This window comes from Papio anubis, chromosome 7, assembly GCF_008728515.1.
Source record: "Papio anubis isolate 15944 chromosome 7, Panubis1.0, whole genome shotgun sequence".
NCBI classification, from domain to species: domain Eukaryota; kingdom Metazoa; phylum Chordata; class Mammalia; order Primates; family Cercopithecidae; genus Papio; species Papio anubis.
Window position 1 is genome coordinate 43,092,441 of NC_044982.1, and position 20,209 is coordinate 43,112,649.

Below are 20,209 nucleotides of genomic sequence, written 5' to 3' on the forward strand. Positions count from 1 at the left end.
TACTTAATGTTGTGTACTCATCTTCATTTTGAAATTTTTTCCCTATTTTTCTCTTATCCTTGAATATAAACCATTCTGTTTATTTTAAAAAGTCAATTCCGAGTTTTAAATAAGTTGTTAAAAAAAATGAGACATTACCTTACTGGATATTAATAGGGGAACATAGTTCAGGGAACTGAGGAACTGTGCATTTTTTTTTTTTTTAGTTAGGTTCTTTCAGATAAGCTGGCTTGTTTCACTCCTTATATTCATACATATTGGGTCATTAAAAACTATCTTGCCTGTAATCCCAGCACTTTGGGAGGCCGAAGTGGGCGATCATGAGGCCAGGAGTTTGAGATCATCCTGGCCAACATGGTTAAACCCCGTCTCTACTAAAAGATACAAAAAATTAGCCGGGTGTGATGGTGCACGCCTGTAGTCCCAGCTACTCAGGAGACTGAGGCAGGAGACTCTCTTGAACCCAGGAGGTGGAGGTTACAGTGAGCAGAGATGGTGCCATTGCCTCTAGCCTGGGTGACAGGGAGAGACTCTGACTCAAAAAAAAAAAAAACAAAAAAACCGTCTAGTTTTTTTTTTTCCCCCGAGACAGAGTTTCGCTCTTGTTGTCCAGGCTGGAGTGCAATGGCGCCATCTTGGCTCACTGCAACCTTCGCCTCCCGGGTTCAAGCGATTCTCCTGCCTCAGCCTCCTGAGTAGATGAGATTACAGGCATGCGCCACCACACCCGGCTAATTTTGTATTTTTAGTAGAGATGGGGTTTTTTCATGTTGGTCAGGCTGGTCTCGAACTCCCAACTTCAGGTGATCTGCCCACCTCGGCCTCTCAAAGTGCTGGGATTACAGGCATGAGCCACCGTGCCTGGCCATAAAACCATCTTAGTTTTAAAATTTGCATTTCATGACTTGATATTATTAATATACTGGGAAATAATTTATTTTATTAAATGCATTATATCAAGCCTTTTCCTTTATTCTTTAGTCTAATTTGATTTCTAGAGGAATAAACTTATAATTTAAAAATGAAAACATGGGGAAATAAGATGCAATATGTAGAATTTACTTACTCAACTAACATTACGTACCTACTATATTCTAAAACGCCCGCTACGAACAGTTTATTAAAATGTGCAAGGCAGGTGTAGTGCTAGTTAAAAAAAAAGTTGCAGTATAATGTAGCAAGTGCTTGAATGGAGGTATGTGCAGTTTCATGGGAATTTTGTGTTAAGAGTTTTAAGGACTCACATGGCTGCTGTTCCTTCACAATTGCAGAACGTGTGATTTATCCTCTCAGCTTTTATGATGATCTAAATACAGTTGAAGGCCCGGAGTGGTGGCTCACACCTGTAATCCCAGCACTTTGGGAGGCCAAGGCGGGCGGATCACGAGGTCAAGAGATCGAGACCATCCTGGTTAGCACAGTGAAACTCCATCTCAACCAAAAATACAAAAAATTGCCTGGGCATGGTGGCTGGTGCCTGTAGTCCCAGCTACTCAGGAGGCTGAGGCAGGAGAATGGCGTGAACCCAGGAGGCAGAGCTTGCAGTGAGCCAAGATTGCGCCACTGCACTTCAGCCTGGGCAACAGAGTGAGATTCCGTCTAAAAAAAAAAAAAAAAAAGGGCCGGGCGCGGTGGCTCAAGCCTGTAATCCCAGCACTTTGGGAGGCCGAGACGGGCGGATCACGAGGTCAGGAGATCGAGACCATCCTGGCTAACACGGTGAAACCCCGTCTCTACTAAAAAATACAAAAAGCTAGCCGGGCGAGGTGGCGGGCGCCTGTAGTCTCAGCTACTCGGGAGGCTGAGGCAGGAGAATGGCGTGAACCCGGGAGGCGGAGCTTGCAGTGAGCTGAGATCCCGCCACTGCACTCCAGCCTGGGCGACAGAGCAAGACTCCGCCTCAAAAAAAAAAAAAAAAAAGATACAGTTGAAATCAGTACTGTCATTACAGCTAGAATTCTGTTTTCTGTGTTTCTAGAAAAATGTTGGAACAAAGAAGTAATATGGCTCAGAGATCCCCAAATACAGGCCCTTGGAAAAGTTGTTGGCTGTACTGGGAAAGGTGAAAAATAAGGAGAGAGAAGAAGGTCAAGGGAGAGAATATACAACTCTATGTGTGTATGTGTGCACATGCATGTGTATATGTGTGTGTCTATGTATGAGGGATGATTGCCCACCCTCTTTTTTGTTTTTATTTATATCTTTTTGAGACACAGTCTCACTCTATTGTCTAGGGTGGAGTACAGTAGCACACTTAGGGCTCACTGCAGCCTGGGCTCAAGTGATCCTCCCACCCCAGCCTCCCAAGTACCTGGGACTACAGACACATGCCACCAAGCCCAGCATTTTTTTTTTTTTTTTTGATTTTGTAGAGACAGGATCGCGCTGCGTTGCCTAGGCTAGTCTCAAACACTTGGCTTTTAAATGATCCTCCCACCTTGGCCTCCCAAAGTGCTGGAATTTTGTGTGGGAGCCAACGTGCCTAGCACCATCCCTCCTTTTTAAAGGAAGGATTGTCTTTTATTCTATGATTGTTCTTTCTCTTCTTTTGTTATTATAAAGGAACTTTATTTTTATGAAATTATAGTGAAAATAAATAGTGGCTATGTTTTTAATGCCTTTACCTGAAGAAAAATGGACAAAATGCTTTTTTTTTTTTTTTTTTTTTGTAATTTTACTGGCACCTAACATCCTCAAAAGAGGGAACCACTGACATGCATACTGTAGAATACTGTATAATTCTTGCAGCTCTTTTTTAGTAAAGTCCAGCAAGCTCCAGGAGTTCCTCATATTCAAAAGGCCTCGGTTCTTTTCCTCCTGGCATCACTGCCCTGGAAATAAGCCCTTAGGAAATGAATTAATAATAAAGACATTGACTTTGTCAGAACCTTTGGTGGCATCTGTCCTGTGGTGAGTTTGGTGGCAGGAAAATAATTAAACCTCTAATTAGGAGTTGATCAGTTTTAAAATATTGTTTCCTGTGTTGACAAGTTTCAGTAACCACCTTGGCATTAGAAGATAAAGCATGACGGATAACATGCAGCGTTGGAAACACTGTGTCATTTATCACTATGTGCATTTATCACTTGGTGTCATTTATCACTGTGTGCATGTGTGTATGTGTGCATGTGAGCATATTTTCTTTTTCTTCTGATTAGATCATAGTGTCAAAATAACATGAAAACCCTGAATCATGTAATTTTGCTGCTTGAAGCCATACTAGTCTGTACTAGTGGTGGTGACCTTTGGTTTTTATTTATAAATTGGAGAGCATATTGTTAGCTTTTGGGAAAGGGAAACTAGAGAGCTTCATGACACAATAATAATAAATACATGTTGATTGTCTAATTTGGGAAGAATAATTAATATGTTATTATCTAAAACTTAAACTTACCTGTGTATACTTGTTCACTAGCTTAAGGCTGATTTTATACTGTTTCAAGTTTTAAAACATGTGAACATTTGTATTTAATAGAAAAGTTAACCAATTTTTTTTTTTTATTTTTTACTTTTATATTGCAACTTCTCTTAAATAACTAGTCGTAACAATGGAAGTGTATCTACAGCTCTAATGGGGGTTAGTTGCTGTTATTTAGTATGATCATCACCATTATCATCATCGTTATTGGGATGTTCCTTCCCTCCCCTGCAGTAAGACTGCTGGAGCAGTAAGCTACTGGGGTTCAGATACTAGCTGCAGCCCTTCCTAGTGTGTGATGTTGGACAAATGACTTAGCCTTTCTGGGCATCAGTTTTCTCATTTGAAAAACTGGGATATTAATAGTGGCCACACCTAAGATATTCTGAGGATTAAAAGGGATAATGCATGTCAGGAGCTTAGTACAGTGCTTTATAGTAGTAAGTGTTCATGATTATTATTGTTTCTGTTCTTTTTACCTGGAAATTTCAGTCAGTACCCACACCTTGATCTCATCCTTTCATCCTTTTGACACTCTTCTATCTGTGCTAGTCACTCTATGACACATGTTTTGAACCTTTAAAAAATATGTGTGCTAATAATCAGCAAAGTGTTTTTCAAGCTTCCTGACAGATTGGCAAGATTTCTAAAAGCTACGAACTCCACATTCACCTAGTATAGCCAAGGCCAAGAAAGAACGCTTTCACTGTTGTAAATGTTTCCAGGGACCTTCCTTAGCTTGGAAACTAAAAGTTTTCACTGCTAGCTTAAAATAATGGAGAGAAAGAATTTCAAAGGAGGAGGGAGTGAAAGAAGGATTTTAGAGTGCTTACTTTAAAAACAGTGCTTTTTAACCGTAGCCACATATTGAAATCACCGGAGTCACTTTTATAAAATACAAATGCTTAGCAGATCATCAACAACAAACATCTTTGAACTCACTTCTTTTTACAATAATAAAGTACTTGGAATGGTCAAGTGTTTGATGCTTATTTTAGTTAACAGATTGGTTCTGGGTTAGTTTCTTATTTGCTTATGTGCATTGAAATATCCTGTGTAATCAACATGTTATATTTGGCTCCAGTTCACAGGACATGAAGTCTAAGTTTATTATTTGATTCATTTTAAAGGCTTATAGTTGTCTCCTCGTTTTGAGGAAATATTGTTGGTTATATCTGTGATTTACTGGTGTCAAAAGCAATTCCTATAATGGAAGCTTAATTCTACTAATAAAATAGGATTATTTTTAGGTTTCTTGAAATACGTGCTCCAAAAAGGTAGAGGTAAAATTGATGGCAATGATTTGGACAGACTACATGGGCAGGCAATTAGGCATTTTACCACATTTCTTAGTATACCTAGCTTCAGTCTATCATGGCTCAATCTACTTCATAATGTTTTATTTATGATAGTGTTTCAGTATTAAGCATCTCCTTAGAACTATGAGACACTGTTAGTTTTCTGTAAATATAGACTCATATGTCTTATGCAAGTAAAATTCTCAGTGATTTTGTTGAAGTTTATGGAGAGTTGCACGTGAAGGACAGAGAATACACGGATGAGGATTTGTACACCTTAAGAGAAAGTTCTGTGGGATTAGAGGCCATACTTACTATTCTTGTTGTGTGCTGGTCCTGTTATTTTTTGTGAAAGTTGGAGAAATAGAAGTAAAAGGGCCAAGTAATTAATACCTTAGGACATTTTCAGGTAAGAAGTATTGTTAATTTAGACGAATTTTATTTTAGATCTTTTGAATGGAAATATAAATATAATTTATAGATATTCATTGAATATTATAAATATTGTTCATTAGCTCAAGTAATGTTATAGTTTAGCTTCCAATGCAAACATATGAACGTTTTATAGAAATATTTGTTCACTCACATTTCCACATGCATTTCAGTAGTTTATGTGTAAATAATTTACCAGTCCACATTTTCTTTATTAACTTATTTTTTTAAAACAATTTACCTTATTTTTATGATATCATGGGTAATAGATATAATGATGTGGGCCTCCTTTATTTACTTGGCTGGCATATTTGCAAATGTGAATTTAACGTTCTGATTTTTAACAACTTTTGTTGATTGGAGTCCCAGAGTATCAAACCCAGGAGATTGGGCACATATTTTATTTCTTCTACCTTTGTTACTTTTTGCTTTGCAAAGTGCTGAATGAGCTAGGCCTGAAGAAAATGTGGGGTGATATTGGATCCATGATTCTGTGCCCCAAACATTAGATAGGGTGGAATGATGGAAGCGGACTAGTGGGGAAGAATGAGCTGCTTCTGCAAATTGTAAACAACCCTCCCTTTAAATCATGATTAGGGTGAGGGGAGTGCCCCTCAGCAAGAGCTAAACTGTATGTAGATCCTGTTGACTTCTTTAGATACAAAGAGAATCTTTGTCTTAATCTGAGATTGCATCCTCACTTTATGTTGAATTTTATGTCCATTTTCCCATTACATGTAACACTCATAAATTTAAAAATTATTCAGAGGTAATGAACACCTTGGAGGTAGGAGTAGTCATTTTCTCCTGCTTATTGATGAAAATTGATAGGAGAATACTGGGAGACGGTGATATAAAGACATACGGGGAGAATGGCTACTGCTAAAAAGTAAAGAGAAGTACAGTGCAGTGAGAAATACAGTTTAGCTGGTCATTGCATTCTTTTCTTGGTGGAGAAACATATTCTGGAAACCAACTTAATTTTAAGAATTCTTCCAGAGCAGTGGAATCTGACCTTATGGGATCTTATCAAGCTGTGATAATGGGATCAATTATTCTCTCTTTTGAACACATACTAACCTTGGATGGAGGAGTCATTGTGCCAGTGACCTTCACAGTATTACATAATCGCTTATTGATTGCTCATTATTTATGGCTGTGCTTCTGTGGGATCCCTTTCCTGGGAGCAGGAATGGCCTCTGCTGGCCAGAGGTTTTCACTGGAAGATAGATGACAGAAGCATCCACTGCCTGGTCTGCTTTGGGATTCTAAGATGACCTTTAATTTTCCGAATTCACATTTATTTCTTAATGACTATAATTTGTTTTTTTCTTCAATCTTGACTTCTGAAGTTTTTAGATTTCCAGGTGACTTGGATTTTGGAGGTGGGTGGCTTTGACTTGTTAAAATCTAGTGTTACTGTATTGTGGTCAGAATTCTTGCCTTTATGATATCTTTTTGTTTTTTATGAGATTCTGTTTATGGCTTCTTAAGCAATCCTTTTAATAACTGTTTCTTTAAAAAGAATATTTGGATCTACTTCGGGGACTGCTTACATAGACACTAAACTTTTCTTATATAGTGGAAACCTTCTGCACTACTCAGAGATTGTTCCTTCTCTGATCTCTGGCCTGTCCTGCCTTCTCACATTCTACCTTTTCACACTCCCCTGCGACTAGGTAGATGACGGAGGAGGTTTGGAGCAGTCTTAGCTATGTGGGACAGTCTGAGGCCCAGACGTTACAGGAAGAACCTCTTGTTTGGACTGGTCATCCTTCAACATGTACAAAACTTTCCTAAATTGTTACCATAAGGAAATTCCTCTTTAAGAACCCCCTTTTGGTTCATCTTGACTGTGTAAGTTTTTTAATTTAATGAAGGTAGGTCATTTTAGAAAGAATTTAGTCTATGATAAAGGACAAATCACAGCTTTTGCTCTATGTGTGAATCCTTGGGGCATGGGCTAGAGGGGAGATAGGGAAGGGGTTTAGCATGATACTTTATGAATGGGGAGTCATTTGTTAATTTTGTCTGCTTTCTTCCTCCTCTTCTCTCTTTGCACACATGCTGTGTTCTGGAATAGGGTGTTACTCTGGTCTTTCACTGTGTTTCAATGTTGCATTGCACAGTGGTGAAGGGTCCAGGCTCTGGAGCCAGTCCACTTGGGTTTGAATCCTGTCTCCACTGCTTATTAATGTGTAACTATGGGCAAATCACTGAATCTGTGTTTTGGTTTACTCATTTGTTAAATTAGAAATAGTACCTACTGCAGAAGGCCATTGAAGGGATTAAAGGAGATATAATATGTATAAGTGCTTAGACAAAGTGCCCAATACATGTACCCAGTATATTCAATAAATATGAGTTATTATCCTTATTCCACTGGACAGGTGGATAGCCTGCTTCACATTTGTCTATGACATTATATCAATTTGCACAAATAAAGAATAAATTTCAACTGCCTAACATTAAAAAGCAGGACTAAGTGTTAACTGCCTGAATTTTTTGAACTGCTAAGTATGTGAATCTCTTGAGTACTATTGCAGTGACCACAAATATTAATTGTTATTGTCATTGCTTAAATGATGATGTACTTTTGGAGGAAAGGCTACATTTCATAGATGCTTTTATGATTTATATGTGCAGTGTTAAGGAGTTCTCCATGTAAATAGTCTGATTTTTAGACTTTATTAAAGTCACTGTATCAAGAATTGAATTAATTAAAATTTCCCTGAAGATTTTGAACTGTAATGAATGCTACATTAATAAGCTTTTTCTTGGCCAGGGCGGTAGCTCACGCCTGTAATCCTAACACTTTGGGAGGCCGAGGTGGGCAGATCACCTGAGGTCAGGAGTTCGAGACCAGCCTGGCCAACATGGCAAAACCCTGTCTCTACTAAAAATACAAAAATTAGCTGGGTGTGGTGGTGGGCGCCTGTAAGCCCAGCTACTCAGGAGGCTGAGACAGGAGAATTGCTTGAACCCTGGAGGCGGAGGTTGCAGTGAGCAACCACTGCACTGCAGCCTGGGTGACAGAACGAGACTTCATCTCAAAAAAACAAAAAAAAAACCAAAAGGTTTTTCTTGCCCCGTTTGCAGCGTCAGTATTCCCATTTGGTTGCCAGGTCTGGGGTCTGATTTCGATCTCAAAAAATTTTAGTAATTAACCGTGATGGTCCTGTGCATGATTTAGTCATTGGTTAAAGATATAGTCATGCTCATAAGCAGCCTTATTTCGTTTTTATGTATTTATTTTAAACGCCTAAAGCAGGTAGCACTTAGAGAGTTTGGTCTGACTAAATTTAGTTCTTATAGACTAAGGCTAAATATTTTAAAACCGATTAAATGTTGGGGGGCATAGGATAAGACCTATATCATGACTGCAAGATACATTGTGCTTTTGGGGACCTAGGAGTGATGGGGGAAGGGAAACTCACAGGTTAATAATTTCTAAATTCACTACTGGTTTTTGCTGAGAGTAGCAGTGATGCTATACCTTCAAAAATATGGACTGCTTCTTGTTCTGTGATGTCTGGTAGAGAAAGCCTATGTATTTAGGTGTCCTATCTACTCTCATCTAGGTTTACTTAACTGGCAGTGTTTTGCGGGAATTGCCTGTGAGGTCCCGGGTAGCCATGCTGACATTTGAGTTGTGGGGTGTAAGGCAGGGTAGAAGGTTGTAGAGAGGAGCCTGGTGGATCCTGGGAAAATGAGGCTGGCCCTCACTTTCTGCTGCTGGTGGCTTTAAGCGGGGTGCTGTATGCTGTTCCCCTCCTCCCCAGGGAGCAGGCAGCCCAAGCCAGGAGTCCATTGTAAAGCATTTACCAGAAGACTGGCCACTGAGGATGATTGCAAGTGACTACACACTGTTAAGGTCCTTCTTGATTAGTACAAAAGGAACATGGGAGTGTGGTTAGAGACCTGGGCACTTTGCCCAGCTCTGTAACCCATTCATAGTGGGACCTCAGTGATTGTCTCTATTTTGTGTGTGTGTGTGTGTGTGTGTGTGTGAAAAATGGAGAATAATGCCACCTGCTTCTTTCTAAGGATGTTCTGAGGATTAATGAGCTAATCACCTTGGATGAAGGCAGCAGAGCCTACCCTGGTTATAGTTTTCATTGCTTTTCCAGGGAAGCTCTGGTTTGGGGGAATAAAATATTGGAAAGAAGATAGGAGGGAATAGGCTGTCTACAGCTTAGTTGGTATATTTGAAGTCCAACTGTAGATCAGGCTCCTTTCTGGCTGGGGAATTTCAACTAACCTAAAATTTCTACATATTTTTTAGAAACAACACCAAGCCAAATGTCTGACCTGCTGTTTGTGGGAAAAGAGCAGATGTCCATTCTGGGAACATATTAATATAAGATGTTAGTGGTTTTCTCTCACAGTACAAGAAGATGGGTAAAAAGAGAATGTAGATTTATGTGGCATTTACTCTTATTTTCCTGTTACTGGTGTGCTCTTTTTGAGAGTTGGTATTGTTTCATTTTGTAGATTTTTCAGATTTCTTTCACAAAGAAACTTCATACAGATCAAGCCAAAACAAAACAAAAATATATAAACACACAACAATAGCTTTAAATACTAAGGATGTCAGCATGAAATTAAAATGAATCAACTGACATTTCTGCTTTGAAATTTTTTAGTAAAACTAATTTAAACCAACAGCGAAAGCTTTCTTGTAAGGGAAGGTTTGACCTTTTTCAGTGTTTTTAGATTTAAAGGTATTGACATTGGGGTGTTTTTGGTTAAAATTTGCTTCAACCTTGTAAAGTCTTTTGGGATTTTGGTCAATCCTTGGTTGTGGAATAGCAAATACAGTCAATTTTGTTGGTACAATGTAGTTTTCAAAGACAAGGTCACTGAAGTAGTAGATACGGTATCCCCTCCCAATCATGTGTAACTGTGAAAAAGAACACTGTTGTCATGTGAATTCTTATTTTTTTTGAGCTTGCCTTTGAAGTAACTTTCACAGAGAATTCCTGTTACCTGGAAATTGATGACAGACTTACACCATTTCCTTTTTTTTTCTTAGACGTTCCATCCTCAGAGCAGCCTGAACTGTTCCTAAAGAAACTTCAGCAGTGCTGTGTCATTTTTGACTTCATGGACACGCTATCTGATCTTAAAATGAAAGAATACAAGCGCTCCACTCTTAATGAACTGGTGGACTACATTACAATAAGCAGAGGCTGTTTGACAGAGCAGACTTACCCTGAAGTAGTTAGAATGGTGAGTTTCTTTTTTTCTCCGCGGACACTTTTAAGCATCTTCCATAGTGACTCACAGGTGTATATATTGCAAGAGTGAGGTCATTGGAGGTCAACTCCACAAATGAGAGCCAACCTTTGGAGAGCTAAGCAAAAGTAGTCGGCACAGTGCTAGAATCTGAAGAGCATGATTTCATGAGAACGAAATCCAGAACTTTCAACTACGAGAGTGCTGAAGCAATGAATTACTTCAACATATGAAGCCAAGATTGCCAGGGTATTATTGGATTTCTGGCTTTGGCAAAAGAAAAGACACAGGAAAATAACAAAAGTCTTAGATCCATGTTTGAAAAATATTCAAGCCTGTTGGATATCTTTTTTTTTTTTTTATAAATCTTATTCATTGTGGTATATTAGAAATGGCTTTATGCTTAATAAAATTAAGCCTCTCTTGACTAACCCTTCTCTTTATAATCTCCTTGAAGTCAAGGTTGATACCTTTCATGACTTTTGAATAGTGTCATAGATTTTGTGTGGTCATTAGGAGTTACAAGAAAAAACATTATTAACATAATGTGAGTAATTACATTCTTATTGTGTGAACAATTATTTTAGTTTTTCAAAAGCTGAGCCAAAATGTGATTTTTCTGATAGATTTCTGTGGGAGAGTTGCCTTCCTTGGCATCCCAGAAGATCTTGGAGCTGGAGAGTGCATGCTATTTGGGGATGGGCTTTGCAGGATGGGGAGGCTGGTCTACTGACTGGTGAAATAGCCACAGAGATCCCTTAAGGTCGGTGCATCATTCAGGAGCCCATTGCAGGGTCTGGCACACTCTCTGTGTACTGCTGAACATCTGCCTGGCTTTTGTATTTAGTTCCTTATCATTTGTATTCAACCAATGCAGAAAAGAGACTTTTGTGATGGAGTAGATATGTTTAAAAATTATAGTTCAGATTTGCAAAGGGACTTGAATGATCTCAGCGTGAGAAACTGTGACTGATAATGTGAAGGTCATCTGAAAACGATGCCTAATATATTCCTCAGATCTATATCTGAATGTGTATTGGATTTGTTGTTATTTTACAGGAATGTAGCACTAGAATGTTTTGTAGGTTAAAGATGACCGTGTGGCTCTTGAGCAGTGCTTCTCAACCAGGTGTGATGTTTGCCTTACAGGGGACATTTGTCAATGTCTAGAGACATTTTTGGTAGTCACAACTAGATGTGGGAGGAGAGTACTACCAGCATCTAGTGGGAGAGGCCAGAGATACTGCTAAACATTTTACAATGTACAGAGTGGCTCCCACAATAAAGAATTACCTGGCCCCAAATGTCACAAGTGCCACTGTTGAGAAACCTTGCTCTTGAGTTTGCATGCTATGTAAACCTCTTAATTTGATGCAGAGGATCTTCTCTAGTCTACCTGCCTTCTGCAGAGCACAGTCCCTGGTTTTAGCCTACCTGTATCATCAGCCAACAGAGGTATCGGTTATGACTTTCTTCTGTATCTTTCTATGGATAGTTCATGAATATATAAGTATATGCAAACATATGTATAAATATTTTTTGTAAGCACACAAATGGTGGCACACTACACATTTTCTGTACCTTGCTTTTTTCACTTAGCAATATATATTTCAGTACATATAAAGTTCCCATATTCTTTTTATAGCTGCATAATATTTATTATGTGAATGTACCATATTTAAGCAGTACTCTATGAATATTCTTATACACACATCAGTTTGCCTTTCTATGAGGACATCTGTATATTTATTTTTGAAAATTTAATTTTTTAAGAGCAGTTTTAGGTTCACAGCACAATTGAGAGGAAAGTACAGAGATTTCTCATATGCCCCTGTCCATACACAAGCACAGCCTCCCTCATTATCAACACCTCCCCCTAACTCCCACCAGAGTGGTACATTTGTTACAATTGATGATCCTACATTGACACATCATTATCACCCAGAGTTCGTAGTTCACGTTAGGGCTCATTCTTGGTGTTGGACATTCTATGAGTTTAGACAAATGTGTAATGATGTGTATCCACCATTATAGTACCCTACATACCATACATCACTGCCCTGAAAATCCTCTGTGCTCCACTTCCTCATCACCCACCACCTTCAACTCCCTAGCAACCACTGATCCTTTTACTGTCTCCATAATTTTGCTTTTTCCAGACTGTCATATAGTTGGAATCACACAGCATGTACTCTTTTCAGATGGGCTTCTTTTACTTAGTGATATGCACTTAAGGTTCCTTCATGTCTTTTCAAGACTTGATAGCTCATTTAGTTTAGTGTTGAATAACATTTTATTGGTTGAATGTACCATAGTTTATCCATTCACCTACTGAAGGACATTTTAGTTGCTTCCCAGTTTTGGCAATTATGAATAAAGCTAATATAAATATCTGTGTACAAGTTTTTTTATGAACATAAGATTTCAGCTCCTTCAGGTAAATACCAAGGAGTGTGATTGCTCTATGTATTGTATGGTAAGAGTATGTTTAGTTTTTTTTAATTTGCATTTACTTTTATTACTTGTTATAGATAATGAGCACGTTTAGTTTTATAAGAAACTGCCAAACTGTCTTCCAGGGTAGTGGTACTATTTTGCATTCCTACCAGCAGTGAATGAGAATTTCTGCTGCTCCACATCCTCACCAACATTTGGTATTGATTTGATTTAAATAGCCTTTCTTTATCTCCCTGTTTCTGGACTTTTACGTATTCCCCACTCCCTCACCTCTAGTTCTAATTCTCATTTTCCCTTCAAGGGCTGACTTAAAGTGCTACTTTTGTTTCCTGAAGAAACACAGTGCTTTTTCCTTCCTTCAGTTTGTCTGCTTCTTGGCAACTCACCATTTTGGGAATTTGTTCATTTGCTACTTTTTTTGGTCTTTTCACATATTTATCTGATTTTTCTAATTAGATGTAAGCACTCCCAAGAAGGAACTGTGTCCTGCACATCTCTGTGGCATCCATAATACCTCCTACCTAGTCCAGGTCTTCTTGAAATTTATTAAATGAATGAATTCCTCCTTAAAATGTAGGCATTTCAGTCTCTCAAATTATGATTAAGATGTTGGACGTCATTGGATTATACCCAGATTTTAAACTGAGTGTTTAGCATAATCCAAAAATTCTGTGATTCATATGGACCAGCTTGGTCTTAAACCAGCTTTGGTCTCCTAAGGGAGACCTCCCCTCTTTTCCCTCTTTTCCTCCGTGTTCTCCAGGCAAAAAAAGAGACTCCCATTTGTATGTGTTTTAAAATACACTAGAGCTTTACCTTAGGAGGCATTGAATCTGTTGGTGTAAATGCTGTTCTAGGGCATTAGAAAATTCTAGATGGTAGTTTAGCCTTCTTAGAAGTATAACTTATTTTTCATATTTGATGATTTCTGAAATTGTTAGCTACTAATTATTTATGGTACTTAGACACTCTGGAGCATTTACAGAAAAGGGGATATTATGATAGAGTAGAAAGAGACAAGGCGCTGGGTGTGGTGGCTCACGCCTGTAAGCCTAGCACTTTGGGAGGCTGAGATGCGTGGATCACTTGAGGCCAGGAGTTTGAGACCAGCCTGTCCAACATGGTGAAACCCTGTCTGTACTAAAAATACAAAAATTAGCCTGGCATGGTGGCACATGCCTGTAATCCCAGCTACATGGGAGGCTGAGGCAGGAGAATCACTTGAACCTGGGTGGTGGAGGTTGCAGTGAGCTGAGATTATGCCACTGTGTTCCAGCCTGGGCAACAGAGCAAGACTCCATCTCGAAAGAAAGAAAGAAAGAAAAAGACAAGGCTTTGGAACCTTACAGACCTGGGTTCAAATGCCAGCTCTGGCCATACTTGTTATATCAGTGTGAGCAAGTTACTTTAACTTTGGGGTCCTCCATTTTTGTGTGGTGCTAAGAAGTATATAGGGTGGAGGGAGGGTAGCCATAGTTTTCCCAACCCCTCTGTAAATATTCCACCTACGTAATATGCTTATGCTTTTGTTTGCATATCAGGGTACTCAGCACCTCATATACATATACAGTCCAGAGAATGTGTGCTTACTGTTCTGTAAGGAAAACTGGAACCACGTCCCACTTGGTGTTCTCATTCCCTTCTATTTTGCCACCTCTAAGCCCCTTGTATATATACATCCTGGCACTGCTCACTTTCCTAATTTGTGTAATACCTGCCTTTGGGGGATTTCGTGAGGATTAGCTACAATATTTGTAAAAGTTTTAGAACAGTCTCTAACATGTGGCGAGTATTCAATAAATTTTTTTTTTTTACATTTCAATGATTTTATTAGATACTTGATTTTACAATTGTTGGTGGAACCCACTGTTAACTCTTTGTGCTTAAAATACTCCGTCAGTGAGATGTGTTTTATTCCATTGCCCAGCGGTTCTTAAGTTCTCTAATTCCAAGACGATCCTGCCTGTTGGGTAATCGCTGTCCCCACCGATTTCTCTTTCATGTTACTGTAAAACAAAATCACTTCACTATAATTAGTGAGGGAAATGGTAGTGTTTTTTATGAAATATTAATGAAGCGGTAGATGGGTTTTGCAAACCAGGATGAGTAATGACGTATAATGGCATGTTACGGTATCAGCATTAGCTTTTGATCCAACTTGATGGGACTTGTACTTTGAGAACTGGTGTTCCTGTTAGGGGAAGAAAAGAGTAACAGATAAAAACAGTCTATGTGTTGTGGAAACCATTTTTAACATTTAAATGAAGTCTGGATACCACCTATAGACTACTAGAATTGGGACAGAAAAGCACTCTTATGGGTGTAAACAAATCACATGCACACCTCGTTTTATTGCCCTTCACAGATATTGGGGGGCGGGGGGTTGCTTTTTTTTTTTTTTTTTTTGGAGAGGAAGTCTCGCTGTGTCGCCCAGGCTGGAGTGCAGTGATGCAATCTCAGCTCACTGCAACCTCCGCCTCTTGGGTTTAAGCAATTCTCCTGCCTCAGCCTCCTGAGTAGCTGGGATTATAGGCAGGTGCCACCACACCTGCCTTATTTTTGTATTTTTAGTAGAGATGGGGTTTTACTCTGTTGGTCAGGCTGATCTTGAACTCCTGACCTCGTGATCCACCTGCCTTGGCCTCCCAAAGTGCAGGGATTACAGGCGTGAGTCACTGCACTCAAACAAATTGAAGGTTTGTGGCAACCTTGTGTGGAACAAAACTGTCGGTGCCATTTTTTCCAACAACATATGCCCCTATCATATCTCTGTGCCATAGATTGATAATTCTTGCAATATTGCAAACTTTTGCATTGTTGCTGTATCTGTTATAGTGATCTGTGATGAGAGATCTTTGAAGTTGCTATTTTAATTGCTTTGGGACACCATGAAATGGGCCCCTACAGCATACTTAATCGATAAATGTTGTATGTGTTCTGACTGCTCCGCCGAGCGGCTGTTTCTCAGCCTCTGTCCCTCTTCTCAGGCCTCCCTATTCCCCGAGACACAACAGTATTGAAATTAGGCCAATTAATAACCCTATAATGGCCTTTGAGTGTTCCAGTGAAAGGAATAGTCACATGTCTCTCATTTTAAATCAAAAGCTAGAGACGGTTTAGCTTAGTGAGGAATGCATGTCAAAAGCTGAAACAGACCAAAAGCTAGGCCTCTTGCATCAGACAGACAAGTTGTGAATTTAAAGGTAAAGTTCTTGAAGGAAATTAAAATTGCTACTCCAATGAACATATGAATGATAAGACAGTAAAACAACCTTGTTGCTGATAATTGAGAAAGTTTCAGTGGTCTGGTTAGAATATCAAACCAGCCACAACATTCCTTATGCCAAAGCCTAACCCAGAGCAAGGCCTTGGCTCTCTTCAATTGTATAAAGGCTGAGAGAGTTGAGGAAGCTGCAGAAGAAAAGTTGGACAGTAGCAGAGCTTGGTTGGCTTATGAGGTTGAAGGAAAATAGCCATCTCTCTAACATAAAAGTACAAGGTGAAGCACCAAGTGCTGTTGTAGAAGCTGAAGCTGCAGCAAGTTTTCCAGAAGATTTAGCTGAGACATTGATGAAGGTGGCTACACAAACAAGAGTTTCAATGTAGGTGAAACAACCATCTATTAGAAGATGTTGCCATCTGTGACTTCTACAGCTGCAGAGGAGAAATCGATGCCAAAGCTAGGGCCAGGCTGACTCTCTTGTTAGGAACTTATGCTGCTGGTGTGACTTAAGTTGAAGCCAGTGCTCATTTACCATTCTGAAAATCTTAGGGTGTCTAACAACCACATAAATCCACCCTGCCTATGCTCTGTAAATGGAACAGCAAAGCCTAGATGGCAACACCTCTGTTTATGCATGGTCTACCAAATATTCTGTATTCACTGTTGAGGCCCACTGCTCACAAAAACATTTTGTTTTTCTTTTTCCCCAAAATATTACTACTCATTGACTATCCACCTGGTTACCCAAGAGCTCTAATGGACATATACAAGGAGATGAATGTTGTTTTGTTTCCTTTCCTTTCCTTTCCTGTCCTGTCCTGTCCTGTCCTGTCCTGTCCTGCCCTGTCCTGTCCTGTCCTGTCCTGCCCTGTCCTGTCCTGTCCTGTCCTTTTTTTTTTTTCCGAGACGGAGTCTCGTTCTGTTGCCCAGGCTGGAGTGCAGTGGCACGATCTCGGCTCACTGCAAGCTCCGTCTCCCAGGTTCACACCATTCTCCTGCCTCAGCTTCCCGAGTAGCTGGGACTGCAGTCGCCTACCACCACGCCCGGCTAATTTTTTGTATTTTTAGTAGAGACAGGGTTTCACCATGTTAGCCAGGATGGTCTCGATTTCCTGACCTCGTGATCCACCCGCCTCAGCCTGCTTCCCAAAGTGCTGGGATTACAGGCGTGAGCCACCGCACCCGGCCAAATGTTTTCATGCCTGCTGACACACCATCCAATCTTCAGCTCATGGGTCAAGGAGTAATTCTGATTTTCAAGTCTTATTATTTAAGAAATTCATTTCTTAAGGCTGTAGCTGCCATAGATAGTAATTCCTCTGATGGATCTGGGCAAAACAAATCGAAAACCTTCTGAAAAGGATTCACCATTTTAGATGCCATTTGGAACATTTGTGATTCACAGGAGGAAGTCAAAATATCAGCATTAACAGGAGTTTGGAAGGGATTGATTCCAACCCTCATGGATGACCTTGAGAGGTTCGACTTCAATAGAGAGAATAGCTGCAGATGTGATGGGAATAGCAAGAGAACTAGAATGAGAAGTGGAGCCTGAAGATTTGACTGAATTGCTGCAATCTCATGATCAGTCCTCAACAAATGAGGAGTTGCTTCTTATGGATAAGCAAAGAGAGTGGTTTCTTGAGAGGGAATCAACTCCTGAAAATGCTGTGAACAGTGTTGAAATGACAACAAAGGATTTAGAACATTACATAAACTTAGTTGATCAAGCAGTGGCAGGGTTTGAGAGGATTGACTCCAATTTTAAAAGAAGTTCCATTGTGGATAAAATGCTGTCAGACAGTATCACATGCTACAGATAAATCTTTCATGAAAGGAAGAGTCAATCAAAGCCACAAACTTCATTGTCTTTTTTTTTTTTTTTTTTTTAGACAGTCTCACCCTATTGCCCAGGCTGGGCAGTGGCACAATCTCCGCTCACTGCAAGCTCCACATCCTGGGTTCAAGCGACTCTCCTGCCTTAGCCTCCCAAGTAGCTGGGATTACAGGTGCTTACCACCATGCTCAGCTAATTTTTGTATTTTAGTAGAGATGGGGTTTCACCATGTTGGCCAGGCTGGTCTTGAACTCCTGACCTTGTGATCTGCCCGCCTCGGCCTCCCAAAGTGCTGGGATTACAGGCGTGAGCCACCATGCCCGGCCTCATTGTCATCTTATTTTAAGAAATTGCCACAGCCACCTCAGCCTTCAGCAACCACCACTATGATGAGTCAGCAGCCATCAACATGAAGGCAAGACCCTCCACCAGCAAAAAAGATTACAACTCGCTGAAGGTTCAGATGATTGTTAGCATTTTTTAGCAATAAAGTATTTTTAAATTAAAGTATGTCCGTTTTTGTTTTTTAGACATGAAGCTATTGTGCACTTTATAGACTACAGTGTATTGTAAACACAACTTTTACATGCACGGGGAAACCAAAAAATTTGTGTGGCTACTTTATTGAGATATTTGCTTTATTGTGGTGGTCTGGAACTGATCCTATAATGTATCTGAGGTATGCCTGTAAAGCAAAATAGCCTGTAACTTACCTGTAGAAGAGGAGAGTGGGTAGTGGAAAGAGTACCAGACAGAGAACACGGAAGCCACTGTCTTCATTTCTCATCTTCCGCTTAACTAGTGGTAAGAACTTGAGTAAGTAATTCTCTCTCTAAGCCTCAGTTTCTTCTGTTATAAATGGAGAGAGTTGATGATGAATCCCTCACGTCTTTCCATCTCTGAAAACTAACAACTCTTTTGATCAACACAGTCTAAGAAATTTTGAATGGATTACACCTTTCTTAAAGTTTACAGGCCATTGTGCAACGTAGTTGCTTTGGAAAGTAGTTTGTTTCATGTATTTCTCATGGGGTCTCCCGGAGTCATATCTGATGAAAAATGAGAATCAGGACTTCCAGCTCCTTTAGGCTTTGCTGCATTCTGCTTCACATCATCTCAAGTGTCAGGTGTCTGTCCCTGAGGCATATTTTTTTTAACCGTATTATGCTAATGCCTTTTTGGTTTTGTTGTTATGTATCCATTTGAAAGATTTCTTGGAATTTCTGGCTTTCCAAATCACCTTGTGTAAATTTTTATTTACCTGAGTTTGAACTCTGTATATTTTATATTCTTTATATTTGCACATCCATCTTCTTTTCTTGAAAATGTTTCTTTTGGGGATACTTCAAATGTGAGATGAAATCTCATGGGTAAAGACACTGTTTTAGTTAATTCTTAATGTTTATTTAAATGACTCAGTGTCACATTTTGACATTTTGCTGATAAAAAAGACAGGACTTCACTTTGCCAGTGAGCTCAAAATATGGTAGAGGGAATACTCATGTAAACAGTAACGAGATAATGTCGTATGTGTAGTAATAAAGTCTGTACAAGGCAAGGAAGGAGTAAAGGGATATGAAGGTAGATAGAAAGGTGGTTAAGGAAGGCTTGACAGAATGATTATAGCCTCAGTAGGGTATTAAAAGATGAATGTGGCTGAACTTAAAGAGAATTATGTGATGCAAAGGAATTCCCAAACCACATGATATATACGGGGAAACACAGTCATGCTATGTTGTTACACTGTTATGTATGTGTGTTGGAGAGTGGGAGGAGGTGAATGATGGCAGCTGAAGATGTGGATGTGGCCAGAGTCTGAAAGAACCTCACAGACAACGGTTGAAAGGTTCTATGTGGGAGAGTGACATGGTCTGATTTGTATTTCGGTGGCAGTGGGACGGAGAGATTGGAGGAGGCTGAGATTGAAGGCAGAGAGGAACCAATTAGGAGACTGCTTTAATGGAGAAATTGTGGAGGGCCTAAGCAAACTGCAGGCATGGAAGTAGAGAAGGAGAGGAAAGGAGCATTTGAGATTCACCTAGGAGGTATAATTGATGTCGCTTATTAGCACTTATGTGAACTTTTGGAGTGTGAGAGAGGAAGGAGTCTCGGATAGCTTTGGCAGTTGGGTAGTTTGTGGTGTGGTGCTGTTGTTTGGGAAAGGTACAGCAGTAGGGAGAGCAGGCTTCGGATGGAAGCTGAGGAGTTGGTTTTTGATGAGTTAATGTTGAGGTTCTGATGGGAGACCTAGATATGGAAAGTAGGGGGTGGAAATCGGTAGTTATCAGAATGAGAGTAGGGCAGGG

General features: G+C 39.7%; 1 protein-coding gene across 7 annotated transcripts in view; it reads left to right on the top strand.

The window, feature by feature from the left end:
• PPP2R5E (protein phosphatase 2 regulatory subunit B'epsilon) overlaps window positions 1-20,209 on the top strand; it is a 172,401-nt gene that overhangs the window by 79,464 nt on the left and 72,728 nt on the right. For 5 of the 7 annotated variants that reach the window (XM_003901911.4, XM_009211701.3, XM_009211700.3 and 2 more), the window contains one exon: window positions 10,184-10,380. The exons of 1 other annotated variant lie outside the window; for it this stretch is intronic. In XM_003901911.4, the coding sequence (XP_003901960.1) occupies window positions 10,184-10,380 (197 nt within the window). Of the gene's footprint in view, window positions 1-1,928; window positions 2,063-10,183; window positions 10,381-20,209 lie in introns of those variants that run through there. One more of the 7 variants, XM_009211703.4, reaches the window with a different exon arrangement.